The sequence below is a fragment of the Triticum urartu genome, chromosome 3 (genome assembly GCF_003073215.2).
Source record: "Triticum urartu cultivar G1812 chromosome 3, Tu2.1, whole genome shotgun sequence".
NCBI lineage: Eukaryota > Viridiplantae > Streptophyta > Magnoliopsida > Poales > Poaceae > Triticum > Triticum urartu.
Genome location: NC_053024.1, coordinates 12,595,160 through 12,616,941, shown reverse-complemented (window position 1 = coordinate 12,616,941; position 21,782 = coordinate 12,595,160). Strand labels below are relative to the sequence as shown.

The 21,782-nt window shown below is 46.6% G+C and overlaps 1 protein-coding gene across 1 annotated transcript; it reads right to left on the bottom strand.

Annotated features, from left to right (window-relative positions):
* Positions 1 to 2,308: 2,308 nt before the first annotated feature.
* Positions 2,309 to 3,720, bottom strand: LOC125547644 (E3 ubiquitin-protein ligase SINA-like 10). Its single transcript, XM_048711458.1, has 2 exons — positions 3,365 to 3,720; positions 2,309 to 3,255 (listed from the first exon to the last, which is right to left on the bottom strand). Exons 1-2 carry the CDS (start codon positions 3,605 to 3,607, stop codon positions 2,515 to 2,517), a joined length of 984 nt encoding a protein of 327 aa, XP_048567415.1. The 5' UTR covers positions 3,608 to 3,720; the 3' UTR covers positions 2,309 to 2,514.
* Between the last annotated feature and the right edge of the window lie 18,062 nt (positions 3,721 to 21,782).

Below are 21,782 nucleotides of genomic sequence, written 5' to 3'. Positions count from 1 at the left end.
GCAAACTAATACATAATTTAGTTCTTTAACCAATGGATGATATAAATATTGTACTAATAGGAAACAATTATTTAAGAATCAAAGCAGTTATCCCAGCTTCGTCTGCCAGTTCTTCTTGGAAAATCAAGAAAACAAATATATCTATTGATATATGTTCCTACATTCTGGTAGGAATAAATAAGCGATACAAAAGCACCTAACAAAAACAAGGTCTAATAATAATTGACCATGCCTTCTTCAAATGGGCAATTATTACAATTCATTGTATGTAAGTAATGTATTTGGCCACCTCAGGGAATCATTTCATGAATCAGTTAATAGGAAAGAAGAATACTAGGGAACATATTTAAAGATGGGTATATATATCATAGACTCTGCAAATACATATCAGTCGATGGTTTCAAATTTCAGTTGATTTATAATGAACTATTGGGAAGGGTGCTTTAACATAACCTATTGGATAGAGAAAATTGCAAACTTTTATGTGATGTTGTCAGAAACATCACAACTCCAAAGTCGGAGGAAAGGAATTGCATCTCAGCGAGTATAATGAAGCATAACGTGTAACAAAGATAGTAAGTGAAAGGCTTAATTGGGGATAAAAAAAAATCAGTTTTCTGCCAAAATAAATTCTACCAAGATTCAAGAAAAAGATAAATCGCTAATACACAGAACATGGCATGCTTGATGCATTATATCATCACGCATCAATAATATTGCTAAAAATGCATGAGAATAACATAGGCATATATTAGCAATCAAATGCTTGTGTGAGACAAATTAAAAACAAATCAAATCTCACTCTATAATATAATTAGATATATGTTGCCTGACGTCCGCATGAAAGAGCAACTCCACGAAGTCCATGCGGGAGCATGTGGCATCGATTGCCTTGACCGAAAGAGTCGGCGGTGTGTGGAAGTCGCATTTGATGATCGAGGCGGACTTCTCGACACTTGTCACACCCGACAGCAGTAGGCTATGCACCGTAGCTTGCATGCACATTGAATGTGTTGTCAGGAACGGGATCTCACACGGCCTATGTGAAGGTTGTCTGCATGCGAGGCACGTGTGCTGAGGAGGCCCGTGTTCGGGACACCTAGCACCGTCCCAAAACATCAATACAGACGTTTTTTTAGATATGGTTTAACGAGGGTAGATTTACTTGGAAGTAAACCTACACAAAGGTCTGCATGCCGCCATGTAATTGGCTCCTTCTGGATGTTGTAGTACTAATTGTCAAGAGGAATTCCAGTGTAGTTTCTTCATGTACCGATGGTTCAAAATTTCAGCGAAATTTCACATATTTCGGTGGGGTTCGAAATAATTGCAACCCTGAAATTTTGAGTCAAATTCAAACTAAAATTTAAATTAGGTTAAAAAGATGTAATACTTAGATTTTTGAAACTCAAAATCCAAAATAAGTTCCCAATTTCCGAATTTCTGCATATTCCGGTGACGTCCGAAATTTTTCCATGTCCGAAATTAAAAACCTTACCAACGTGGCTTTTTGGGCTGGTCCATCTATAGTTATGCTCTGCGTAGCCTGGTTTTAAACATGCCGACATGCTTCGTGCGCAAAATCAAGAGGGGCAATTCAAAAGGAAAGTTTTTTCACGCTCCACTAACCAGCGTAGTCTTCTACTATCAATAAAACTAAAAGATAAATCAAATGTTAGAGAGTGAGATCTAAAATTTGGGAGTTATCCAAACGCATGACATGCCCATCAGTAAACACCAATGGTTTGGTAGGGTAACTCTCAGCCGCCATTCAAGTTGTAAATATATGTTTCCACTTATAGTTTCGATGACTTGTTTTCATTTTAATATCGAAAGATTATTTTGTTAGAAAATAGTTTTTTTTCCTCAGAAAGCTCATTCATCAAGAAAAGAATTATGGCCACGTTTAGTAGAAGTTACTACTTTTCGTTTTTAGAAGACTGCAGCCCTCAAAGAGGTCTAGAACACTTTAGTATGAGCAGTTTAAGCAGTGTACAGAGATAAGTTTCCCCGTTAGGAAGGAGATGGATTTGATTCATTCCTTAGGAAGACTCTGAGAGAAGCTTAATCAGGAATTACTGCAGGGTTACATGCTGCATCAACATTGGCAAGGTATCTTCCTTGGGAGATTTGTTTGACAGAAGGCCTGCTTTCTTCCTCACTATCCTCCAGTAAACCCGCATTAAGCATCACTTTCGTAGCATGGATAACATTTCATGGCATGAGATTGAGCTCTACTCCTGACTTGAGATAGATAGATTGAAACGGATGTGAATGAAATGCTTGCAAGTTGGAATGACATAAGAACGGAAGAAGATGCATTTCATGAAACGATGAGCACCAAGCATAATATCCTCTGATTTAAATACAGTACCCTACAATGACATTAAAGGTGAACTGCATCTACTAATTAACATCACACAAATAGTTTCAGCTGCAACTCCAAAATAAGTAAGCATGATCTGCCTTGAATGCATCTTTTGTTTCCCATCAACACAGCAGCGGTGGACCTAATCAAGCCAATGCATCGGACCAAGGGGACATCTTTTCGATGCGGATGTGCAGGAGAACTTCCATGGACGCAGCCCCATCCCCTGTCGCTGCTGGAACCAGGTACATCCGCGGCACCGGCAGCAACGTTGGCTCGTCCGCGGTAGCCACCGTGCCGGGCGACGAGCTGCTCCTTATGTGCATGTCCACCAGCAACATGTCCTCCTTGCTGCAGTTCGCCGCCGCCGCCTGGGATGGCTCTAGATTGACCCACAACTTGCACGTGAACCGGGGCCGCGTCGCCGCCCTCGCCCTGGCGCACACCACGGACACGGCGGTCATGCCAGCGCCGAGTGCACCCACGGTCAAGAGGAAAACATGGTTGTCCTCGCCGAGAAGCACCACCCGCGGGGTCGACACCGGCAGCTGGAGCTGGCCGATCTTGCAGTAATGCACGGCGCGCACTGGCACCGAGTGGACGGTGTGGAGGTGGCCGGCGAGCGCCTGCGGCGCACCGACGTAGACGCAGCCCGGCTCCATGCAGTGGCAGGGCGCGTGCGGGCGCGCGGACTTGTGCTCGGCGACCTGATGGTAGGTCACGTACCTCTGGCAGCCAGCATTAGGGCACTCGATCCTGGTCGAGGACACCACGGCGTCAAGCACGGGCCAGGGGTCGAAGAATCCACCGTCGTCCATGCACACCTTGCACTGCCCGAAGGGCAAGAGGGCCACGCAGCAGCCGCAGGCCAGGTGCCCCGCTTTGCACTGCCGGCAGGCACACAAATCGTAGATGGCCCGTAAATCAGCACGAAAGAGTCGATCTCTCACCGGCGCTAATGGGGGAAGAAAGAAGGAAAGAAAGAACCAGAGGAACCTGGAAGACGGGGGGCTTGAAGGGGAGGGTGCAGAGGGGGCAGTGGAGCACTTGCTTGTCGATCCTCACGGCGAGCTCCACTCGCGGGCTGTACGCCGCCCCGACGATGGCGCCCCCATCTCCTCCTCTGGCCGCCTCTTGACTCACGTGGCCTTCGGGCAGGTGCAGCCGCGCCTTCTTGGATCTCTTGTCGGCCTTGTCCGGCGAAGCCCTGCTCCTCCCCTCGACGGCGGCGCCTAGCATCCTGGCTGGCCTTTGGGGAAAGAAAACCCGTGCATGTGTGTCTCGGGCCGAACGTTTTCCAGGAGGTGGGAGAGGAGAATAGCAGAGGTATGAGAACAAAAGGTGCCGAGGCAGCCACACTACACTAAAAATGCTTCCTCATTGTGGTTTCCATTCCCAAACTTATATGGTATAGATATAAGACGTGCACTTAATCTATTTCATTGTTGCTAGTTTATCCATATATTAATGTTGTCTTTCTTTTAAGTACCTACGAGTGTGCGATAAAAGTTTGACTATTGCAGATCAATGTTATTCTAGAAAAACTGAGGAACATAAAAGTAAGCACATTGTTTTTGTTCGCATAGTTTCCGGCTTAACTGATAGCGGTGGAGTACTTTTGACTCCATCACCGAATTATAGGATAATCAAACACGTGGGAGCCCATAAAAAGAAAAGGATACATGTGTAAGCACAAGGGACACGCGTAACCAAATAGTACAAAGGAGCACACAATGCATCACAACTTTTCACCCAGGTGATGACACATCACACCTTTCTCACTGCTATCGACCACCACATACGCCATGGCGGATGTGCTGGCCACCACCAGCACATAACGACAACATGTCCACAAGAGTCCAAAAGATCCCTGGAACAGGGTGGAGACCCCGACGCCAAAAATCTTGATTAGGTGCTTGCATGGAGTAGGAAAAATAACCCCTTGATTCAGCAGATGCCATCAAGAAGCAACGAGGAATCCATCTGTCACCACACCATGCAACAACCTAGTCTAGAGGCTTCTAAGCAGGCATCCGTAGCTGGAGGTTATAGAGACACAGGAGGGTAACCAGAGAGGACACCAACCAAAATCATCCTTGTATCGGTGCAAGATAAAGGCTTGAACAATGTTGCCGGAGCCCTAAAAAGCTAACACCAAGGATGATGTGGAAAATCAAGTATTGGCTCCCAACCAACCTGTGCTAACCACCAGGCAACAAAACATAGAGAGTAGAAAATACATCCAAGATCACAATTGGGGCTAAGCTTCACCTAATATACTAGAACTAACATAGTGAAGAATAGGTAGCAGGAATGCTCACTTCAACGTAAGGAGAGACAAGAATAGAAGGAGCAACCAAGTCACTCAACCGCTTCCGATTTTCCATGGTGAATCTCCCAGTCAAGGTTCGTGTTTACATCACTCGTTGGTTGTGGATGCTCCTGAGTTGTGTCATGGGGCTCGGCACACACGCAAGTGTGGTGCATTAGGCTTCTTCCGAAGTCCCAGTATTGTGATCCCTCAAAGCACTACTGCGCCTCCAATCGCTGTTGTTCGCCTGTGATCAGCGCCGCTCGCCACGCTGGGAAGTAGGCTGGATGCAGCTCCCCTCGTCCAGTTCAAAGCCAAAAACTGCCTAGGAGACGCCTAAGTATGCAGCTTCGCTGCCCATAGTTGCAGCTCCGATGGACAACGGTTCCAGCTTTTCCTCGCTGTCGTCATATTCATTTATGGCCTGCTCCCAGCTTCCATCGCCACCGCTCACCATTGTTGGTTGACCCTCCCTTGGTTGAAGTTTTTTCAGATGACGGATGTAGCATTCTCTGCTGCCAGTCGTAGCAAAAGTCACCGCCAATTGTAGCTTTTACCGCGACAGGTTGCAGCATTCCGATCGCACTTGAGGTGCCGGTTCGAGCAATCGTGGTGGTTGGTTCCAGCAAATTAGGTTGACGGTTCCAGCAAAACACAGCCAGTCAAGCCCTTTTTCTTCTCGCCGGTTCAATCGTTGAAGTGAAAAACTAGTAGATCGCGAAGCCCTTCTTCTCGACGGTTCAATCGTTGAAGCAAAATCAGCCACTGGTTCCAGCTCCGGCATAGTACGGCTGCAACAAAAGAGGTTCATGGTTGCACACCCCCGCCCCTCCAATCAAACTTGCCGTGGTGACCCTCCACCTCACCGCGGTCGCCGGTTCCAGCAAAACCGGGGCACGGTTGCAGCTCCCACATCAATCAATTGCAGCATCCCTTCCCACATTGGTGTGGCCACCATGGAAAAGCTCGCGGGTGTCCGACTATTGCAGCAACTATGAGCCACAGTTCCAACATCTGGCCATGGCGGTGCCAGCTTTCTGGAGCCTTAGGTGTGTCTCGCCTCCCTAACCATGGCGGCCTCTGCGCTGAACGTGCCCAGCAGCACGAACGGGATGATCACCACAGTGCACCACCCAGCAACAAGAACGGATACAACTGCCCCGCGTCGTGAGGAAGAAGTATGAAAGAAGAAGAAATAACGATTCGCAGGGGTTGCGCTTGTGGCATGCTGGACGCACGATCCATACGGATTGCAAGGCTGGCGTGCGACCGACCCAATTTTGGACCGGCGCCCCGGCTGGAAACGTTTCCCTTTTTTGCAATCAAAGCCATGAGAATATTATATAATTTATATTTTGCAGATAATGTAGTCATATGGGAACGGGAGCAGAATAGGAGTCGGCCACCACTTGTCATGCGTCGAGGAAACTTAATCCGACAACGACGAGACTTTGCTCTTTCCATAATACATTGAAGGCCTATCATGTAAAAACACCATCTCATCGACACGATCTGGCTTGGCCATGGACAACGAGATAGCCAAGAGGAGCAAGATGGCACCGTGCTAGATGCCTCCCGAACTCTTGCAGATCATGGCCCGCCTGCCCGTCAAGTCGCTACTCCGGTTCACGTTTGTCTACAAAGGCATGGCGCCACACCATCTCCGACAACGCGGCGTTTCATGGTGCCCACCTCTGTGCCCAGAAGCCACACTTGCTCGTGTGGACCAGTACGAGAGAGGACAGCACGAACAAGGTTGCCACCATTGGCTTGTACGTGTCAGAGGAGGGTGCAGCCCTCGCGTACACCATGGACTTACCTAATGAAGACGATGCGCATTGCTTCGCCCACTGCGATGGGCTGGTGTTGTGCCCACGGAGACCATGGTCTGCGTGCTCAACCCAAGCCACACAGCACGTCCTCCCACTGCCTCCGAGCTCCAATTGTGTAGCAACTAACTGCTTCTACAAGCTGCTCACCCACCAAGTGCTTAGCATTTTGAGAAACCCGACCTTCTTCGAGGTCTCATTGTTTTCGCCCATTGACCAGAACAAACTCACGGATGGAGAAACGACACCAGGGTTTCTCCGCTTCAGACTGGAGGACGAATCATTCAGCGTCACAACACCGCCTCCTTGCTGCATGGGGCTCATGTATGCAACTCCCAACTTGGGTGAGCTTTGCGGGGAGCTGAGTGTGGCTCATCCAGGGCCCAAGTATGAGTCAATTGAGATTTGGATGTGCAATGGCGTAGAAACCAACCCGCCAAGATGGACACGACATTACATCTTCGGCGTCTATTGCCCCCCGACGACTGAATTTTTCAGAGCCACCATGTGAAGGAAATATGCCCTAGAGGCAATAATAAAGTTATTATTTATTTCCTTATATCATGATAAATGTTTATTATTCACGCTAGAATTGTATTAACCGGAAATATAATACATGTGTGAATACATAGACAAACAGAGTGTCACTAGTATGCCTCTACTAGACTAGCTCGTTAATCAAAGATGGTTATGTTTCCTAACCATGGACAAAGAGTTGTTATTTGATTAACGAGATCACATCATTAGGTGAATGATCTGATTGACATGACCCATTCCATTAGCTTAGCACCCGATCGTTTAGTACGTTGCTATTGCTTTCTTCATGACTTATACATGTTCCTATGACTATGAGATTATGCAACTCCCGTTTGCCGGAGGAACACTTTGTGTGCTACCAAACGTCACAACGTAACTGGGTGATTACAAAGGTGCTCTACAGGTGTCTCCAAAGGTACATGTTGGGTTGGCATATTTCGAGCTTAGGATTTGTCACTCCGATTGTCAGAGAGGTATCTCTGGGCCCTCTCGGTAATACACATCACATAAGCCTTAAAAGCATTGCAACTAATGAGTTAGTTGTGAGATGATATATTGCGGAACGAGTAAAGAGACTTGCTGGTAACGAGATTGAACTAGGTATTAAGATACCGACGATCGAATCTCGGGCAAGTAACATACCGATGACAAAGGGAACAACGTATGTTGTTATGCGGTCTGACCGATAAAGATCTTCGTAGAATATGTAGGAGCCAATATGAGCATCCAGGTTCCGCTATAGGTTATTGACCGAAGACGTGTCTCAGTCATGTCTACATTGTTCTCGAACCCGTAGGGTCCACACGCTTAAGGTTTCGATGATAGTTATATTATGAGTTTATGAGTTTTGATGTACCGAAGGAGTTCGGAGTCCCGGATAGGATCGGGGACATGACGAGGAGTCTCGAAATGGTCGAGACATAAAGATTGATATATTGGAAGCCTATATTTGGATATCGTAAGTGTTTCGGGTGAAATCGGGATTTTATCGGAGTACCGGGAGGTTACCGGAACCCCCCGGGAGGTATATGGGCCTTAGTGGGCCTTACTGGAAGAGAGGAGAGGTGGCCAGGGCTGGGCCGCGCACCCCTCCCCCCTAGTCCGAATAGGACAAGGAGAGGGGGGCGGCGCCCCCCTTTTTCTTCTCTCTCTCTTTTCTTTCCCCCCTCCCGAATCCTATTCCAACTAGGAAAGGGGGGAATCCTACTCCCGGAGGGAGTAGGACTCCTCCTGGCGCGCCCTCTCCTGGCCGGCCACCCCCCCCCTTTGATCATTTATATACGGAGGCAGGGGGCACCCCTAGAGACACAAGTTGATCCACGTGATCATATTCTTAGCCGTGTGCGGTGCCCCCTTCCACCATAGTCCTCGATAATATTGTAGCGGTCCTTAGGCGAAGCCCTGCGACGGTAGTACATCAAGACCGTCACCACGCCATCGTGCTGACAGAACTCTTCCCCGACACTTTGCTGGATCGGAGTCCGGGGATCGTCATCGAGCTGAACGTGTAGAACTCGGAGGTGTCGTAGTTTCGGTGCTTGATCGGTCGGGCCGTGAAGACGTACGACTACATCAACCACGTTGTGCTAAAGCTTCCGTTGTCGATCTACAAGGGTACGTAGATGACACTCTCCCCTCTCGTTGCTATGCATCACCATGATCTTGCGTGTGTGTAGGAAAATTTTGAAATTACTACGTTACCCAACAGTGGTATCAGAGCCTAGGTTTTATGTGTTGATGTTATTTGCACAAGTAGAACACAAGTGAGTTGTGGACGATATAAGTCATACTGCTTACCAGCATGTCATACTTTGGTTCGGTGGTATTGTTGGACGAAGCGGTCCGGACCGACATTACGCGTACGCTTACGCGAGACCGGTTCTCCCAACGTGCTTTTGCACAAAGCTGGCTAGCGGGTGATAGTTTCTCCAACTTTAGTTGAACCGAGTGTGGCTACGCCCGGTCCTTCCGAAGGTTAAAACAGCACCAACTTGACAAACTATCGTTGTGGTTTTGATGCGTAGGTAAGATTGGTTCTTGCACTAGTAGAAAAAGGGTCAATCGTGAAGCACATTAGTGCCGGTTTGTATTTGAGCCGGCACTAGTGTATACATTAGTGCCGGTTCCAACGGCTAGCCGGGCCGCTTTCATTAGTACCGGTTCGTGGCGAACCTTTAGCACCGGTTCGTGCCACGAACTGGTACTAATGAGGGTGGTGGCAGGATGTTGTCAGACAGGCGCCCCTCCAGCCCCTTTAGTACCGGTTCTTGGCACGAACCGGTACTAAAGGTCGTACTATATAAACCCTTCGTCCACCAGCACTCTGTTCTTCCCCCTTTCCCCTCTCCGGCCCTCTCCTCTGTTCTTCCCTTCTTCCTCTCGAGTTCATCACAAAATTTGCCCAAAATTTGTCAAGATTTGAAGGCCCTCATCCATTCAAATGATCACAAAGGTTAGCAACTTTGTCCTTTCATCTCTCATTGCTAGATTAGCTCTTGCATTGGTTTATATAGTGATTAATTTGTGAGTTTAGTAATTTGGGAGGATATATATATGTATGTGCTAGTATTTGATTTATATGCAATTTGAGGTCAAAAATAACACTTAGTTTGCATATGTAGGTGTGGTTTACTTAGTGCCTTCTAAATCTCCATCGTAGCCACCGTCGATCGCCCGCACCGTCCCGTCGCCGGCACCACCTTGTGGTGAGCCTCTTGTTCATGAAATTTTATATAAAAATTGATGTGTGTGATTTGGATATATAGTTACTCGTATAATTATCTTACCCGTACGTTGTTTGTTATACATATAGTGCCATGGTTTTGATATCCGTCCCCGTCGGCCCTAGTCCTTGTTATGATTCGGATGTGGTATGTATATTCTCTTTTAAAACTAGTTGCATTTCGTGTTTATGACAAATTATGCCCATCAAGTTGACATAGAAATTTTTTCTAGGAGGTATCTGAACCTGAAATTCCAACTGACCCTATTGCCGAGAGGTTAAATTTAGTTGAAAGAGAAAACGAGTACTTGAAAGAAAAATTGAAAAGAATTGAGGGGGATAAGAAGGAATTGGAGTTGCATGTTGCCGATGTCGTCGATGATCACAAGATCAAGATGGAGAAAATGCGCTTGAAGATTAGAAAGATTAGAAAATATGCCATCGATAGTGAGGCTTGGTATCATTATGCTGTTGGATCCATTGTTACCTTAGTTGCAATCTTGATCGTATTTGTTGTTGCATTTAAATGCTTTAGCTAGAGAGTTATTTTGTTTGTTGCATTTAAGTGTTGTATGAACTTTATGTATGAACTTGTATTAATTTGGTCTATTCGGTGTTGTGTAATGAAGATGAGCCGGCAATGGATGTACGATGACCGATGCTCTCCCCAGTTCGTTGAGGGCGTGCGTACTTTTCTGCTTGTGGCTGAGGCAAACAAGCGGGCGGATGGTTTTATGCCTTGTCCATGTGCTCGCTGTAAGAATGGTCACAATTACTCTACGTCAAGAACCATTCACGTCCACCTGTTTAAGACCGGTTTCATGCCCCATTATAATGTTTGGACCAAGCACGGAGAAAGAGGGGTTATGATGGAAGACAATGAAGAAGAAGAGGACGACGACAGCTATCCTGGCCATGGGTTCCCTGAATACGATGATAGAACAATGGGGGAAGAAGCTGAGCCGGTAATGCGGGAAGAAGCTGAGCCGGCAATGCGGGAAGAAGCTGAAGAAGAGGCATCAGATGAGCCCTTTGATGATCTAGGTCGGGCCATTGCCGATGCAAAGAGAAACTGCGCAAGTGATTTGGAGAAGAAGAAGTTGCAGCGCATGTTAGAGGATCACAAAAAATTGTTGTACCCAAATTGCGTAGGTAACAAGAAAAAGCTGGGCACCACACTGGAATTGCTGCAATGGAAGGCAGAGAATGGTGTATCTGACAAGGGATTTGGAAAGTTGCTGGTAATGATAAAGGATATGCTTCCAAAGGACAACGAATTGCCCGAGAGTACGTACGAAGCAAAGAAGGTTCTCTGCCCTCTAGGGTTAGAGGTGTAGAAGATACATGCATGCCCTAATGATTGCATCCTCTATCGTGGTGAGTACGAGGATTTGAACGCTTGCCCGGTATGTGGTGCATTGCGCTATAAGATATGCCACGATGACCCTGGTGATGTCGAGGGCCGGCGCCCCAGGAAGAAGATTCCTGCCAAGGTGATGTGGTATGCTCCTATAATACCACGGTTGAAACGTTTGTTCCAAAACAAAGAGCATGCCAAGGCGATGCGATGGCACAGAGAAGACCGTAAGAAAGACGGAAAGTTGAGAGTACCCGCTGACGGGACGCAGTGGAGAAAAATCGAAAGAAAGTACGGGAAGGAGTTTGTAGATGACGCAAGGAGCGTATGGTTTGGTCTAAGCGCAGATGGCATTAATCCTTTTGGGGAGCAGAGCAGCAACCATAGCACCTGGCCTGTGACTCTATGTTTGTATAACCTTCCTCCTTGGTTGTGCATGAAGCGGAAGTTCATTATGATGCCAGTGCTCATCCAAGGCCCTAAGCAACCTGGCAACGACATTGATGTGTACCTAAGGCCATTAGTTGAAGAACTCTTACAACTGTGGAATGGAACAGGTGTACGTGCGTGGGATGAGCACATGGGGGAAGAATTTGACCTGAAGGCGTTGTTGTTCGTGACCATCAATGATTGGCCTGCTCTCAATAACCTTTCAGGACAGACAAACAAGGGATACCGCGCATGCACGCACTATTTGGATGATACCGACAGTATATATTTGGCTAATTGTAAGAAGAATGTGTACCTGGGACATCGTCGATTTCTTCCGAGCAGGCATCCCGTAAGAAAGAAAGGCAAGCATTTCAAAGGTGAGGCAGATCACCGGACGAAGCCTCGCCACCGTACTGGTGCTGATGTAGATGATATGGTCAAGGATTTGAAGGTGGTCTTTGGAAAGGGTCCTGGTGGACAACCTGTTCCGAATGACGCTGACGGACGCGCACCCATGTGGAAGAAGAAATCTATATTTTGGGACCTGCCCTATTGGAAAGACCTCGAGGTCCGCTCCGCAATCGACGTGATGCACGTGACGAAGAATCTTTGTGTGACCCTGCTTGGCTTCTTGGGCGTGTATGGGAAGACAAAAGATACACCTGAGGCACGGGAGGACCAGCAACGTATGCACGGAAAAGACGGCATACATCAGGGTCATGCAAGCTACGCTCTTACCAAAGAAGAGAAGGAAATCTTCTTTGAATGCCTGCTCAGTATTGAGGTACCGTCTGGCTTCTCGTCGAATATAAAGGGAATAATAATCATGGCAGAGAAAAAGTTCCAGAACCTAAAGTCTCATGACTGCCACGTGATTATGACGCAACTGCTTCCGGTTGCATTGAGGGGGCTTCTACCGGAAAACGTTCGATTAGCCATTGTGAAGCTATGTGCATTTCTCAATGCAATCTCTCAGAAGGTAATCGATCCAGAAATCATACCAAGGTTACAGAATGATTTGGTGCAATGTCTTGTCAGTTTCGAGTTGGTGTTCCCACCATCCTTCTTCAACATCATGACGCACGTCCTAGTTCACCTATGCGAAGAGATTAACGTTTTGGGTCCTGTATTTCTACACAATATGTTCCCCTTTGAGAGGTTCATGGGAGTCTTAAAGAAATATGTTCATAACCATGCTAGGCCAGAAGGAAGCATCTCCAAGGGCCGTCAAAATGAGGAGGTCATTGAGTTTTGTATTGACTTTATTCCTGACCTTAAGCCGATTGGTGTTCCTGAATCGCGGCATAAGGGAAGACTGGATGGAAAAGGCACGCTAGGAGGGGAACAAATAATATGTATGGACGGACATTCTCTCACTGAAGCACACTACACAGTTCTACAGAATTCCGCCTTGGTGGCTCCGTATATGGATGAAGACAAGAATTTGCTACGCTCCAAACACCCGGAGCGGTCTGATGACTGGATTACACGTGAACAAACCAGGAGTTTCGCCAGCTGGTTGCAAGCATGTACCATGCATGACACCTCTATTGAAGATGACCTGTACTTGCTGTCCCAGTTACCATCTTCGAATATAATAACTTTCAAAGGGTACGAGATAAATGGTAATACATTTTACACGATCGCCCAAGATAAGAAGAGCACCAACCAAAACAGCGATGTCCGCTTTGATGCAGAAACCAAGACGGGAAAGGAAACATATTATGGTTATATACAGGACATATGGGAACTTGACTATTGACGTGGTTTGAAGGTCCCTTTGTTTCGGTGCAAATGGGTCAATATGACACGAGGCGGGGTAACGGAAGACCCACAGTACGGAATGACAACAGTGGATCTCAACAATCTTGCGTATGCAGACGAACCATTCATCCTAGCCAATGATGTGGCACAGGTTTTCTATGTGAAGGACATGTGTACCAAGCCAAGAAAAAGAAAAGATAAGGAAGCGAATGCATCGTACGATGAGTCAAAACGGCACATAGTTCTTTTTGGGAAGAGAAACATCGTGGGAGTGGATGACAAGACAGACAAGTCAGAAGATTATGAAAAGTTTGATGAAATTGCTCCATTCACAGTGAATATTGACCCGAGCATCCCGTTAAATGATGAAGATTTTCCATGGCTATGACGCAAAGGGACACACGCGAAGAAAAAAGTTTCACACCGAAAGATCTGGGATGTGATCGGCTTAGCTATCATCACTTTCTTCTGTGTAACCTTGGTATGATTTCTAAATGACCCTGAAATTGAAAATCATTTCAAATGAACTCAGAAAAGGATCAAAGTTGGCATGGTATCATAATTTCACCCACATAGCATGTGCAAAAAAGTAGAGAGGGTTACCGCAAAAACTGTATGCACTTCGTGTACAAAATGGACAATCTGTTTCGAAGTATCAGGGTTTCGGACGAAAACTCATCCGTTACAAAGGCATTTCATTTTTAAATAACTTAAGCATTACCTAATTGAATATAATGATAAAACACACTAATATTAAACATAAGAAAAAAGAATCACTGGAAAATGTATTTTTAAAGTTAAGTTATTCACAAACTCGTGATTCACACAAATTTCAAATAATTCAAAATTTAAACTATTCAAATTTAAAAACTACCGGCACTAACTGAAAGTTTCTAAAAACTATCAAAAATATTCACAAAGAAACTCTAAATACAGCAAAAAACAACTAAAAATAAATAAAACAAAATAAATAAAGCAGAAAAGAAAAAACTAAATGAAAAAGCCCACCTACCGGGCCACAGCGGCCTGCATACGACTAGAAACCCAACCTGTTGTTGGGCCAGGATGCAGGCCGCATGCCCAATAGGCCCCACAGGGCAGAGTAGCAGAGGTAGGCGCAGAAGGCCTGCTTTATAGAGGTGCTCAAGACAGCAGCGGGGGCGGGGCTTATAAGCAGGTGTGAGCGCCCTTCGGCTAGCGAGGTGGGACTAAACTTCTGCGCCCCTCGCCTGGAAGCGCACCCCCTTTAGTACCGGGTCGTTGCACCAACCGGTACTAAAGGGGGGGCCTTTAGTACCGGTTGGAGCCAGGAACCGGTACTAAAGGGGGGTGCTCCCCCCCCCCCCGCCCCCGCTTGGCCTGGCCAAAACAGGCCTTTATTACCGGTTGGTGGCTCCAACCGGTACTAAAGGTGTCCCCTATATAAGAAACACTTCGAAAATTTTCAGTTTCTCATCTCCCACTTCTCTCTGCCGCCGCCCCCGTCGCGCCGTCGCCGCCCCCGTCGCCGCCTTCGTCGCGCCGTCCCCGTCAACTCCGCGACGCCCCCGTCCTCGTCGCGTCGTCCCCGTCGACTCCGCGGCACCCCCGTCGCCGTCCCGGTCGCCGATCCCCTCGCTTCGCCGTCGCCGTCGCCTTTGGATCGACCTCGCCCTCGCCGTCGCCGTTGCCTCGACCTTGCCCGCGCGCGCTGTGAGCCCCTCCCCCGGCCCCTCTCCTCCCTCCAATTGATCGTAGCGCACACCGGCGCCGGCGCCGGCGCCGACCGTAGCGCACACACACGCGCGCGCGCGTGCACACACACTACACACACACTAGACGCGCGCACACACACATTTTTTCTGTTTTTAGCTTTTAGTTTTTTCTGTTTTTCTGTTTTTCATACAAAGTTTTAGATGAATTAATTAATTAGATTAGATTAATGTCAAATAGTATGTAGAAATGTTAGTTATAATATATATAATGTCAAATGTTATAGAAATGTTAGTTATATAGAAATGTTAGAAATTTTGGAAATGTTAGTTTTAGCTAGCTAGATGAATTAGATTAATTTCAAATTGTTAGACGATGATCGATGTTTTTTTAGTTTCTTATATTTTTAGTTATAAAATTTAGAATTTGCATATATGAAATCATCACAATCCATCATTTAAAAAATGTTACTTTACTTTTGCGGCATATAGTATTTTGTTGTCGACGATGCCCGGCCCGCATCCTCGCCGTCGACACGTCCGCGACGACGTCCTGCTTCAGAGGACCCATGTCCGGGACTGGGCTCCGCCGGGCTGGCACTGGGAGGTGCTACCTTCAGGGGCGTGACGCTTGGTGAGGAACCCGACCCCGGGTCCCGTCGTCGACCCTCATCTCCTTTGGTGGCATTCACGTGGGCCACTTTCGGTGCGGAGGGAGCCAGCCCCGCCGGAGGTGGTACGTCGCCGTGTCAGGGAGGAGGACGAGCACGTCCATCGCTACATGGCTGCTATGGACGTCAGGTTCTCCAATACCTGGCAGGTTCTTTGGGGAGATCACCCGAGCTATGATCCAGTGATGGTTCCTTCTCTTTGGGTGTCCACCGCCCGCACCTCAGGAACCGCGAGTGGCCTAGATTACTCTGTACTATTCGATCTTTATTAGCTTGCTAGCTAGCTAGCTAGTGATGTATTCAATATTATATCTATTATTCGAGATGATGTATTCGAGATTATATCTATTATTCGAGACGATGTATTCGAGATTATATCTATTATTCGAGATTATACTAAATTGTTTTATATTTCTTTTGGCATAGTTAAATAAAAGCTATGGCGAACAATACCGACAGAGAGAGAGAGAACAGACCATGCTCGATATCATACGCAGGCCAGATGATGATCAGAATGAAGAAGATTTTGACGGCTCCGAATTTCTAAACAACACCGAAGAGGGTGATATGATATTCGATCGCGACGACCGAGAAGATGAAGTCATGAACTACGACGAAGAACATGTTAATCCTGAAACAACAAACACCAGCGAGGTATATATATTTATATAAGCAGGAATCTGGTGATCATCGCATGTTTTAAATGAGTTGAAGATATATTAACGAATCGATCTTTCTTCTTTTAGCCATCCGGATCGAGCAAATCTTCAGGCAAAAGGACGAAATGAGGCCCGAACAAAAAGTTGAAGGAGGGCGTAAAGTACAATATCGAGGCAATCAGACCTAATGGCGAACCATTAGCGCCTAAGAAGATTGCGGACAAGTTCGTTCGTCGGTGCGGAGTTCTTGTGAAGGACCAACTCCCGATCTCCCTTCAAGAATGGAGAAAGCCAGCAAATCCACGTCCAGATGTTACTTTTGTCGACGAGAATCAAAAAAATCTGCTTTGGGATACTCTCATGGAACATTTCACCCTACCAGATAATTTCACAGAAGCAGACGTGCGGAAAGTCAAGGACGCTGCTTTTAGGAAGATGGCGGTTGCATTCAAGAACCACAAGAGAATGAAGTGGGAGAAGTATGTCAAGGGAGGAAGGAAGACTCCAGTATTCGAGGGGATACTAGAGAATCAAAGTGCTCATTGGGACGATTTCGTGAAATTCAAGGATTCAGAATTAGCTAAGGAACGGTCGAGAATAAACAAGAAGAATGCCGAAAAAAAGGATAAGTTCCATAAGCTGGGGCCAGGTGGCTACGGGGTGGCAATGCCTAAGTGGGATAAGTCTGAGAAAGAGATGGAGGATGCAGGTGGCACTCCGGTTAGTAAGAGCTGGCCCCCCAGGTGCAGGACTTGGTTCTATGCGCATGGGGGGGAGTTGGACCCGAAGACAGGAAATGTTTCGACGAAGGCATGTCTGAACGGAGCCGACGATGCGCTACTTGTTGCAATAGAAGAGGCTCGATCGGGGGTGTTCCAGCCCAACAGAGAGAACGACGAGCTTACGCGTGCCCTAGGAAATCCTGAACACCCGGGAAGAACACGAGGCAAGGGCGCTATTCCGTGGTATGAGGGGTTTTTGGACTGGAACGCCGACTACAGAACCCGTGCGAGAAAGAAGATTGCGGAGGAGAAGAAGAGGAAGATGGAGGAGGAGCAAAGGAAGCTCGACTATGAACGCCTTCAAGGCCTAGAAGCAAGTCAAGCGGAATTGGCAGCTAAATTCCAGCGGCAGCAGGAGCAGATCGACTCACTTAGCCAGCAAAGGGGGTCTCAGCAGCTGCAGCAGCTAGCGGATGATCCAGCATTGGATACCACCGCCCCATCCATGTCGAGAAGCAGCGTTGGTTCCGCCCCGGGCGACGTAGTAGTGCTGGATAGATACCCCGTGGATGACATCACGGAGAACACTAACTGCGAGCTACACTTCAAAATGAAGAACATATCCATGAAGGTGGCGGACGCCGTTGCTTTTTCAAATTCCCCCGAGGCAACCTTCCATTGCAACCCGATTCCAGCGGGCTATGCTTGTGTCTTGGTTGATGAGGTGGTGGACCAATATTCGGGGCTAGAGCTTGACATTCCTGGAGGTGATGAGGAGCACACACTCGGAGATGCCAAACATCGTATCATCCTATGGAGAAAGGATTGCATCATTTTTCGAAGGCCACCGACACCGCGTCACCCGACTCCTCGTCGAAGTCCGCCACCGAGTCAGCAGACTCCCGCTCCTCCAAGTCCACCAACGCGTGAGGCCACTCCTCCTCCTCCAAGTCCGGCAAAGTGTCAAGCCACTCCTCCTCCAAGTCCGACACAGCGTCAGACGTCCACTCCTTCTCCAAGTCCGGCACAACCTCAGGCCACTCCTCCTCCAAGTCCGGCACAGCTTCAGGCCACTCCTCCTCGTCCAACTCAGCCCCGTCAGGCTTCTCCGCCGCGTCAGCAATCGCAGAAGAGACACCCCGCAGCGATGGTGCGTAGCGGTACTAGTCGAGGTCATAGTACAGGAAGTACAGGCGGAGGCAAGCGATATAAATATGGTCCAAACCTCACTACTCCTCTTCCTGTGAGGGCTTACGACAGGACCGAGGAGCAAACCAATGCCATAGTGCGGGCAGAAGTCGACGCCCATTTTGGACCGAAACCGCCACCGCCGCCAAGGGAGAAAGTTCCTGTGGAAGTAGTTGACCACTTCATTCGTATGGCTCAACCACCAGCTCCTAAGCCTGTTGACACAGACTATGAGCGCCACATCAGGAAGTTACATCGACAACGTCTACAGAAGGAGGCGAGCTTGAGCTCGAGCAAACAACAAGCAGCTGTCGAAAAATGCGGGAAAACCGTTGCCCAGCTGGGAGAACAGGCGGCGCAATCGACCCCCCCGCTTGTTGTATCGACAACACGTGACAGTACGCGCGCCCAATATTATTATGGCCAAACAGTTTACGTTCCCGAGGTGGGCGATGTGGTAATAACCCAGGAGCATATAATGCAGGCTGAAGAACTCAAGATCACTGTTGGACAACTCCTCGAGATCGAGGACATGCCTGTGATTACAGAGGAGGAAATAAAACGGAAATATGTCCGGGGCCAACCTTTGGTCAAGCCAGAAGATGTCAAGAAGCTCCCAACGAGAATGTATGAATTGCATCAATGGTACATGGACATTACCAAGAGATCCGATCGAGAGTCCCTCATGGTGTATGTCAAGAAGGATCATTACTACCATGAGAAAGTTGTGGCCGTTGAGTATTCTGAACTGTTTCAGTTATACAATCAAGACGCACTCGACAAATCTATCGTCAGTTGCTATTGTCTGTAAGTGATTTCTTTCCGTAATTTAAGTCTCAAGCTAGCTGTAGTGATCCTTTTGATCAATCATTACCTGTAATTATCCTCACTATATTCTTTTCTGTGGTATCATGCAGGATGAAGATGTATGAAATGACAAAAGGTGGACGCTATGGCATTGGGTTCATTGACCCAAACACCGTTAATCAATACACATGGAAAATGAGCAAGTATTATGAAAAGCAGGTAGAGGACAGCATGCTAGAGTTCTTGAAGCGCCTCAAATACAATGAAGATATACTACTTCCTTACAACTTTGAGTGAGTCACACTTTCTTGTACTACAAATTCTCTGTTTGCCTACTAGCTAGCTACATGTTTTTGCTTACATATGCCCGCTTAATTAAGACATGCAAACGTGTGTGCATGCAGATTTCACTGGATCTTGTGTATCATTAAAGTTGACGCCGGAACAGTTGAAATACTGGACTCGCTACTCAAAGCAAATAGTGACTACAACATCTTGTATGGGATAGTCAACCGGTAATTTCAATCATTATTAACTATATATCTCGGCCTATTTAGTTTGTCATTTCATGATATGAACTATTTAATAACCCCTTTATTCATTTTCTTTGTCGGCGGGCAGGGCTTGGGCAAGGTTCATCAGCGTCACGGAAGGCGAATGGAAACCACAGCTGAAATGGTTTCGATCCAAGGTATGTAATTAAGTAGTACTAGCTAGCTAGCTAGCTGCCATCTCTTTAATTATCATGCTTGATTAATTATTATCTGATCAAATTAAATTCCATTCTTGTAATAAAGGCCCTGAAGCAGGTGCAGGGGACTAATTTGTGTGCATACTGCGTTTGCGAGAACATTCGCATGATGGCGTCCGAAAGGAGCAGATCTCAAAGACAGGAATGGGTACGCTTGTCAGAACACTATTCACAATTTTTACACCATTATCCATATCTAGTCACACAACTAATACACATGCATATTGATCTCCTTCTTAACAGTTCAAAGAGGTGCGGGACAAGCTCCTAGAAACGGAGCGCGTAGAAGCACTTCAAGAGGAAATAGCGGGATTTTTGCTCGACCAGGTCATAAATCCGAAGGGAGAATACTATTACCCGCTACCGCCCCCATCGAACATGTCATGAACCACTTCCAATTGTCATCGTGCTCCGAAGGGACCAATTCGGCTAATGCCACTGGCTCCGAAGGCAACATGCATATGTAGGAGAAATTGTATATAGCTATACATGTGTGTATGTGTAAATTAATATGGTGGTTTGTGAGACATTGATGATATATATATATGATTGGTTCTACTAGAAATTCTATTTATATATATATATATATATATATATATATATATATATATGCATAACGTGTACAATGTGTAGTACCGTAAAATACCAGCAAACGAAAAAGAATTAAAATGGAAAACACAAATCTAAATGAAAAAGAAATCATAAAACCAAAAATCCACCAAACATTTTAGTACCGGTTGGTGTTACCAACCGGTACTAAAGGGCTCCCGGCCCCCGGAGCTGGCTCGTGCCACGTGGTTGCCCTTTAGCACCGGTTCGTGCTGAACCGGTACTAAAGGGGGGGCCTTTAGTGCCGAAATGTTAGTGCCGGTTCCGAAACCGGCACTAAAGGGCCTTACGAACCGGTGCTATTGCCCTGTTCTGCACTAGTGTTGCTTAAGCCCGTAGTAGCCACGTAAAACTTGCAACAACAAAGTAGAGGACGTCTAATTTGTTTTTGCAGGGCATGTTGTGATGTGATATGGTCAAGACATGATGCTAAATTTTATTGTATGAGATGATCATGTTTCGTAACCGAGTTATCGGCAACTGGCAGCAGCCATATGGTTGTCGCTTTATTGTATGCAATGCAATCGCGCTGTAATGCTTTACTTTGTCACTAAGCGGTAGCGATAGTCGTGGAAGCATAAGATTGGCGAGACGACAACGATGCTACGATGGAGATCAAGGTGTCGCACCGGTGACGATGGTGATCATGACGGTGCTTCGAAGATGGAGATCACAAGCACAAGATGATGATGGCCATATCATATCACTTATATTGATTGCATGTGATGTTTATCTTTTATGCATCTTATCTTGCTTTGATTGACGGTAGCATTAATTATAAGATGATCTCTCACTAATTATCAAGAAGTGTTCTCCCTGAGTATGCACCGTTACGAAAGTTCTTCGTGCTGAGACACCACGTGATGATCGGGTGTGATAGGCTCTACGTTCAAATACAATGGGTGCAAAACAGTTGCACACGCGGAATACTCAGGTTATACTTGACGAGCCAAGCATATACAGATATGGCCTCGGAACACGGAGACCGAAAGGTCGAGCGTGAATCATATAATAGATATGATCAACATAGTGATGTTCACCAATGAAACTACTCCATCTCACGTGATGATCTGACATGGTTTAGTTGATTTGGATCACGTAATCACTTAGAGGATTAGAGGGATGTCTATCTAAGTGGGAGTTCTTTAAGTAATATGATTAATTGAACCTAAATTTATCATGAACTTAGTACCTGATAGTATCTTGCTTATTCATGTTTGATTGTAGATAGATGGCCCGTGCTGTTGTTCCGTTGAATTTTAATGCGTTCCTTGAGAAAGCAAAGTTGAAAGATGATGGTAGCAATTACACGGACTGGGTTCGTAACTTGAGGATTATCCTCATTGCTACACAGAAGAATTACG

Excerpts from the sequence above, each read along its gene's own strand:
- LOC125547644 (XM_048711458.1), bottom strand. The coding sequence starts at position 3,607 with ATGCTAGGCGCCGCCGTCGAGGGGAGGAGCAGGGCTTCGCCGGACAAG. Across the intron at positions 3,256-3,364 it reads TCAAGCCCCCCGTCTTCCAG|TGCAAAGCGGGGCACCTGGC; the intron begins GTTCCTCTGGTT and ends GCCTGCCGGCAG.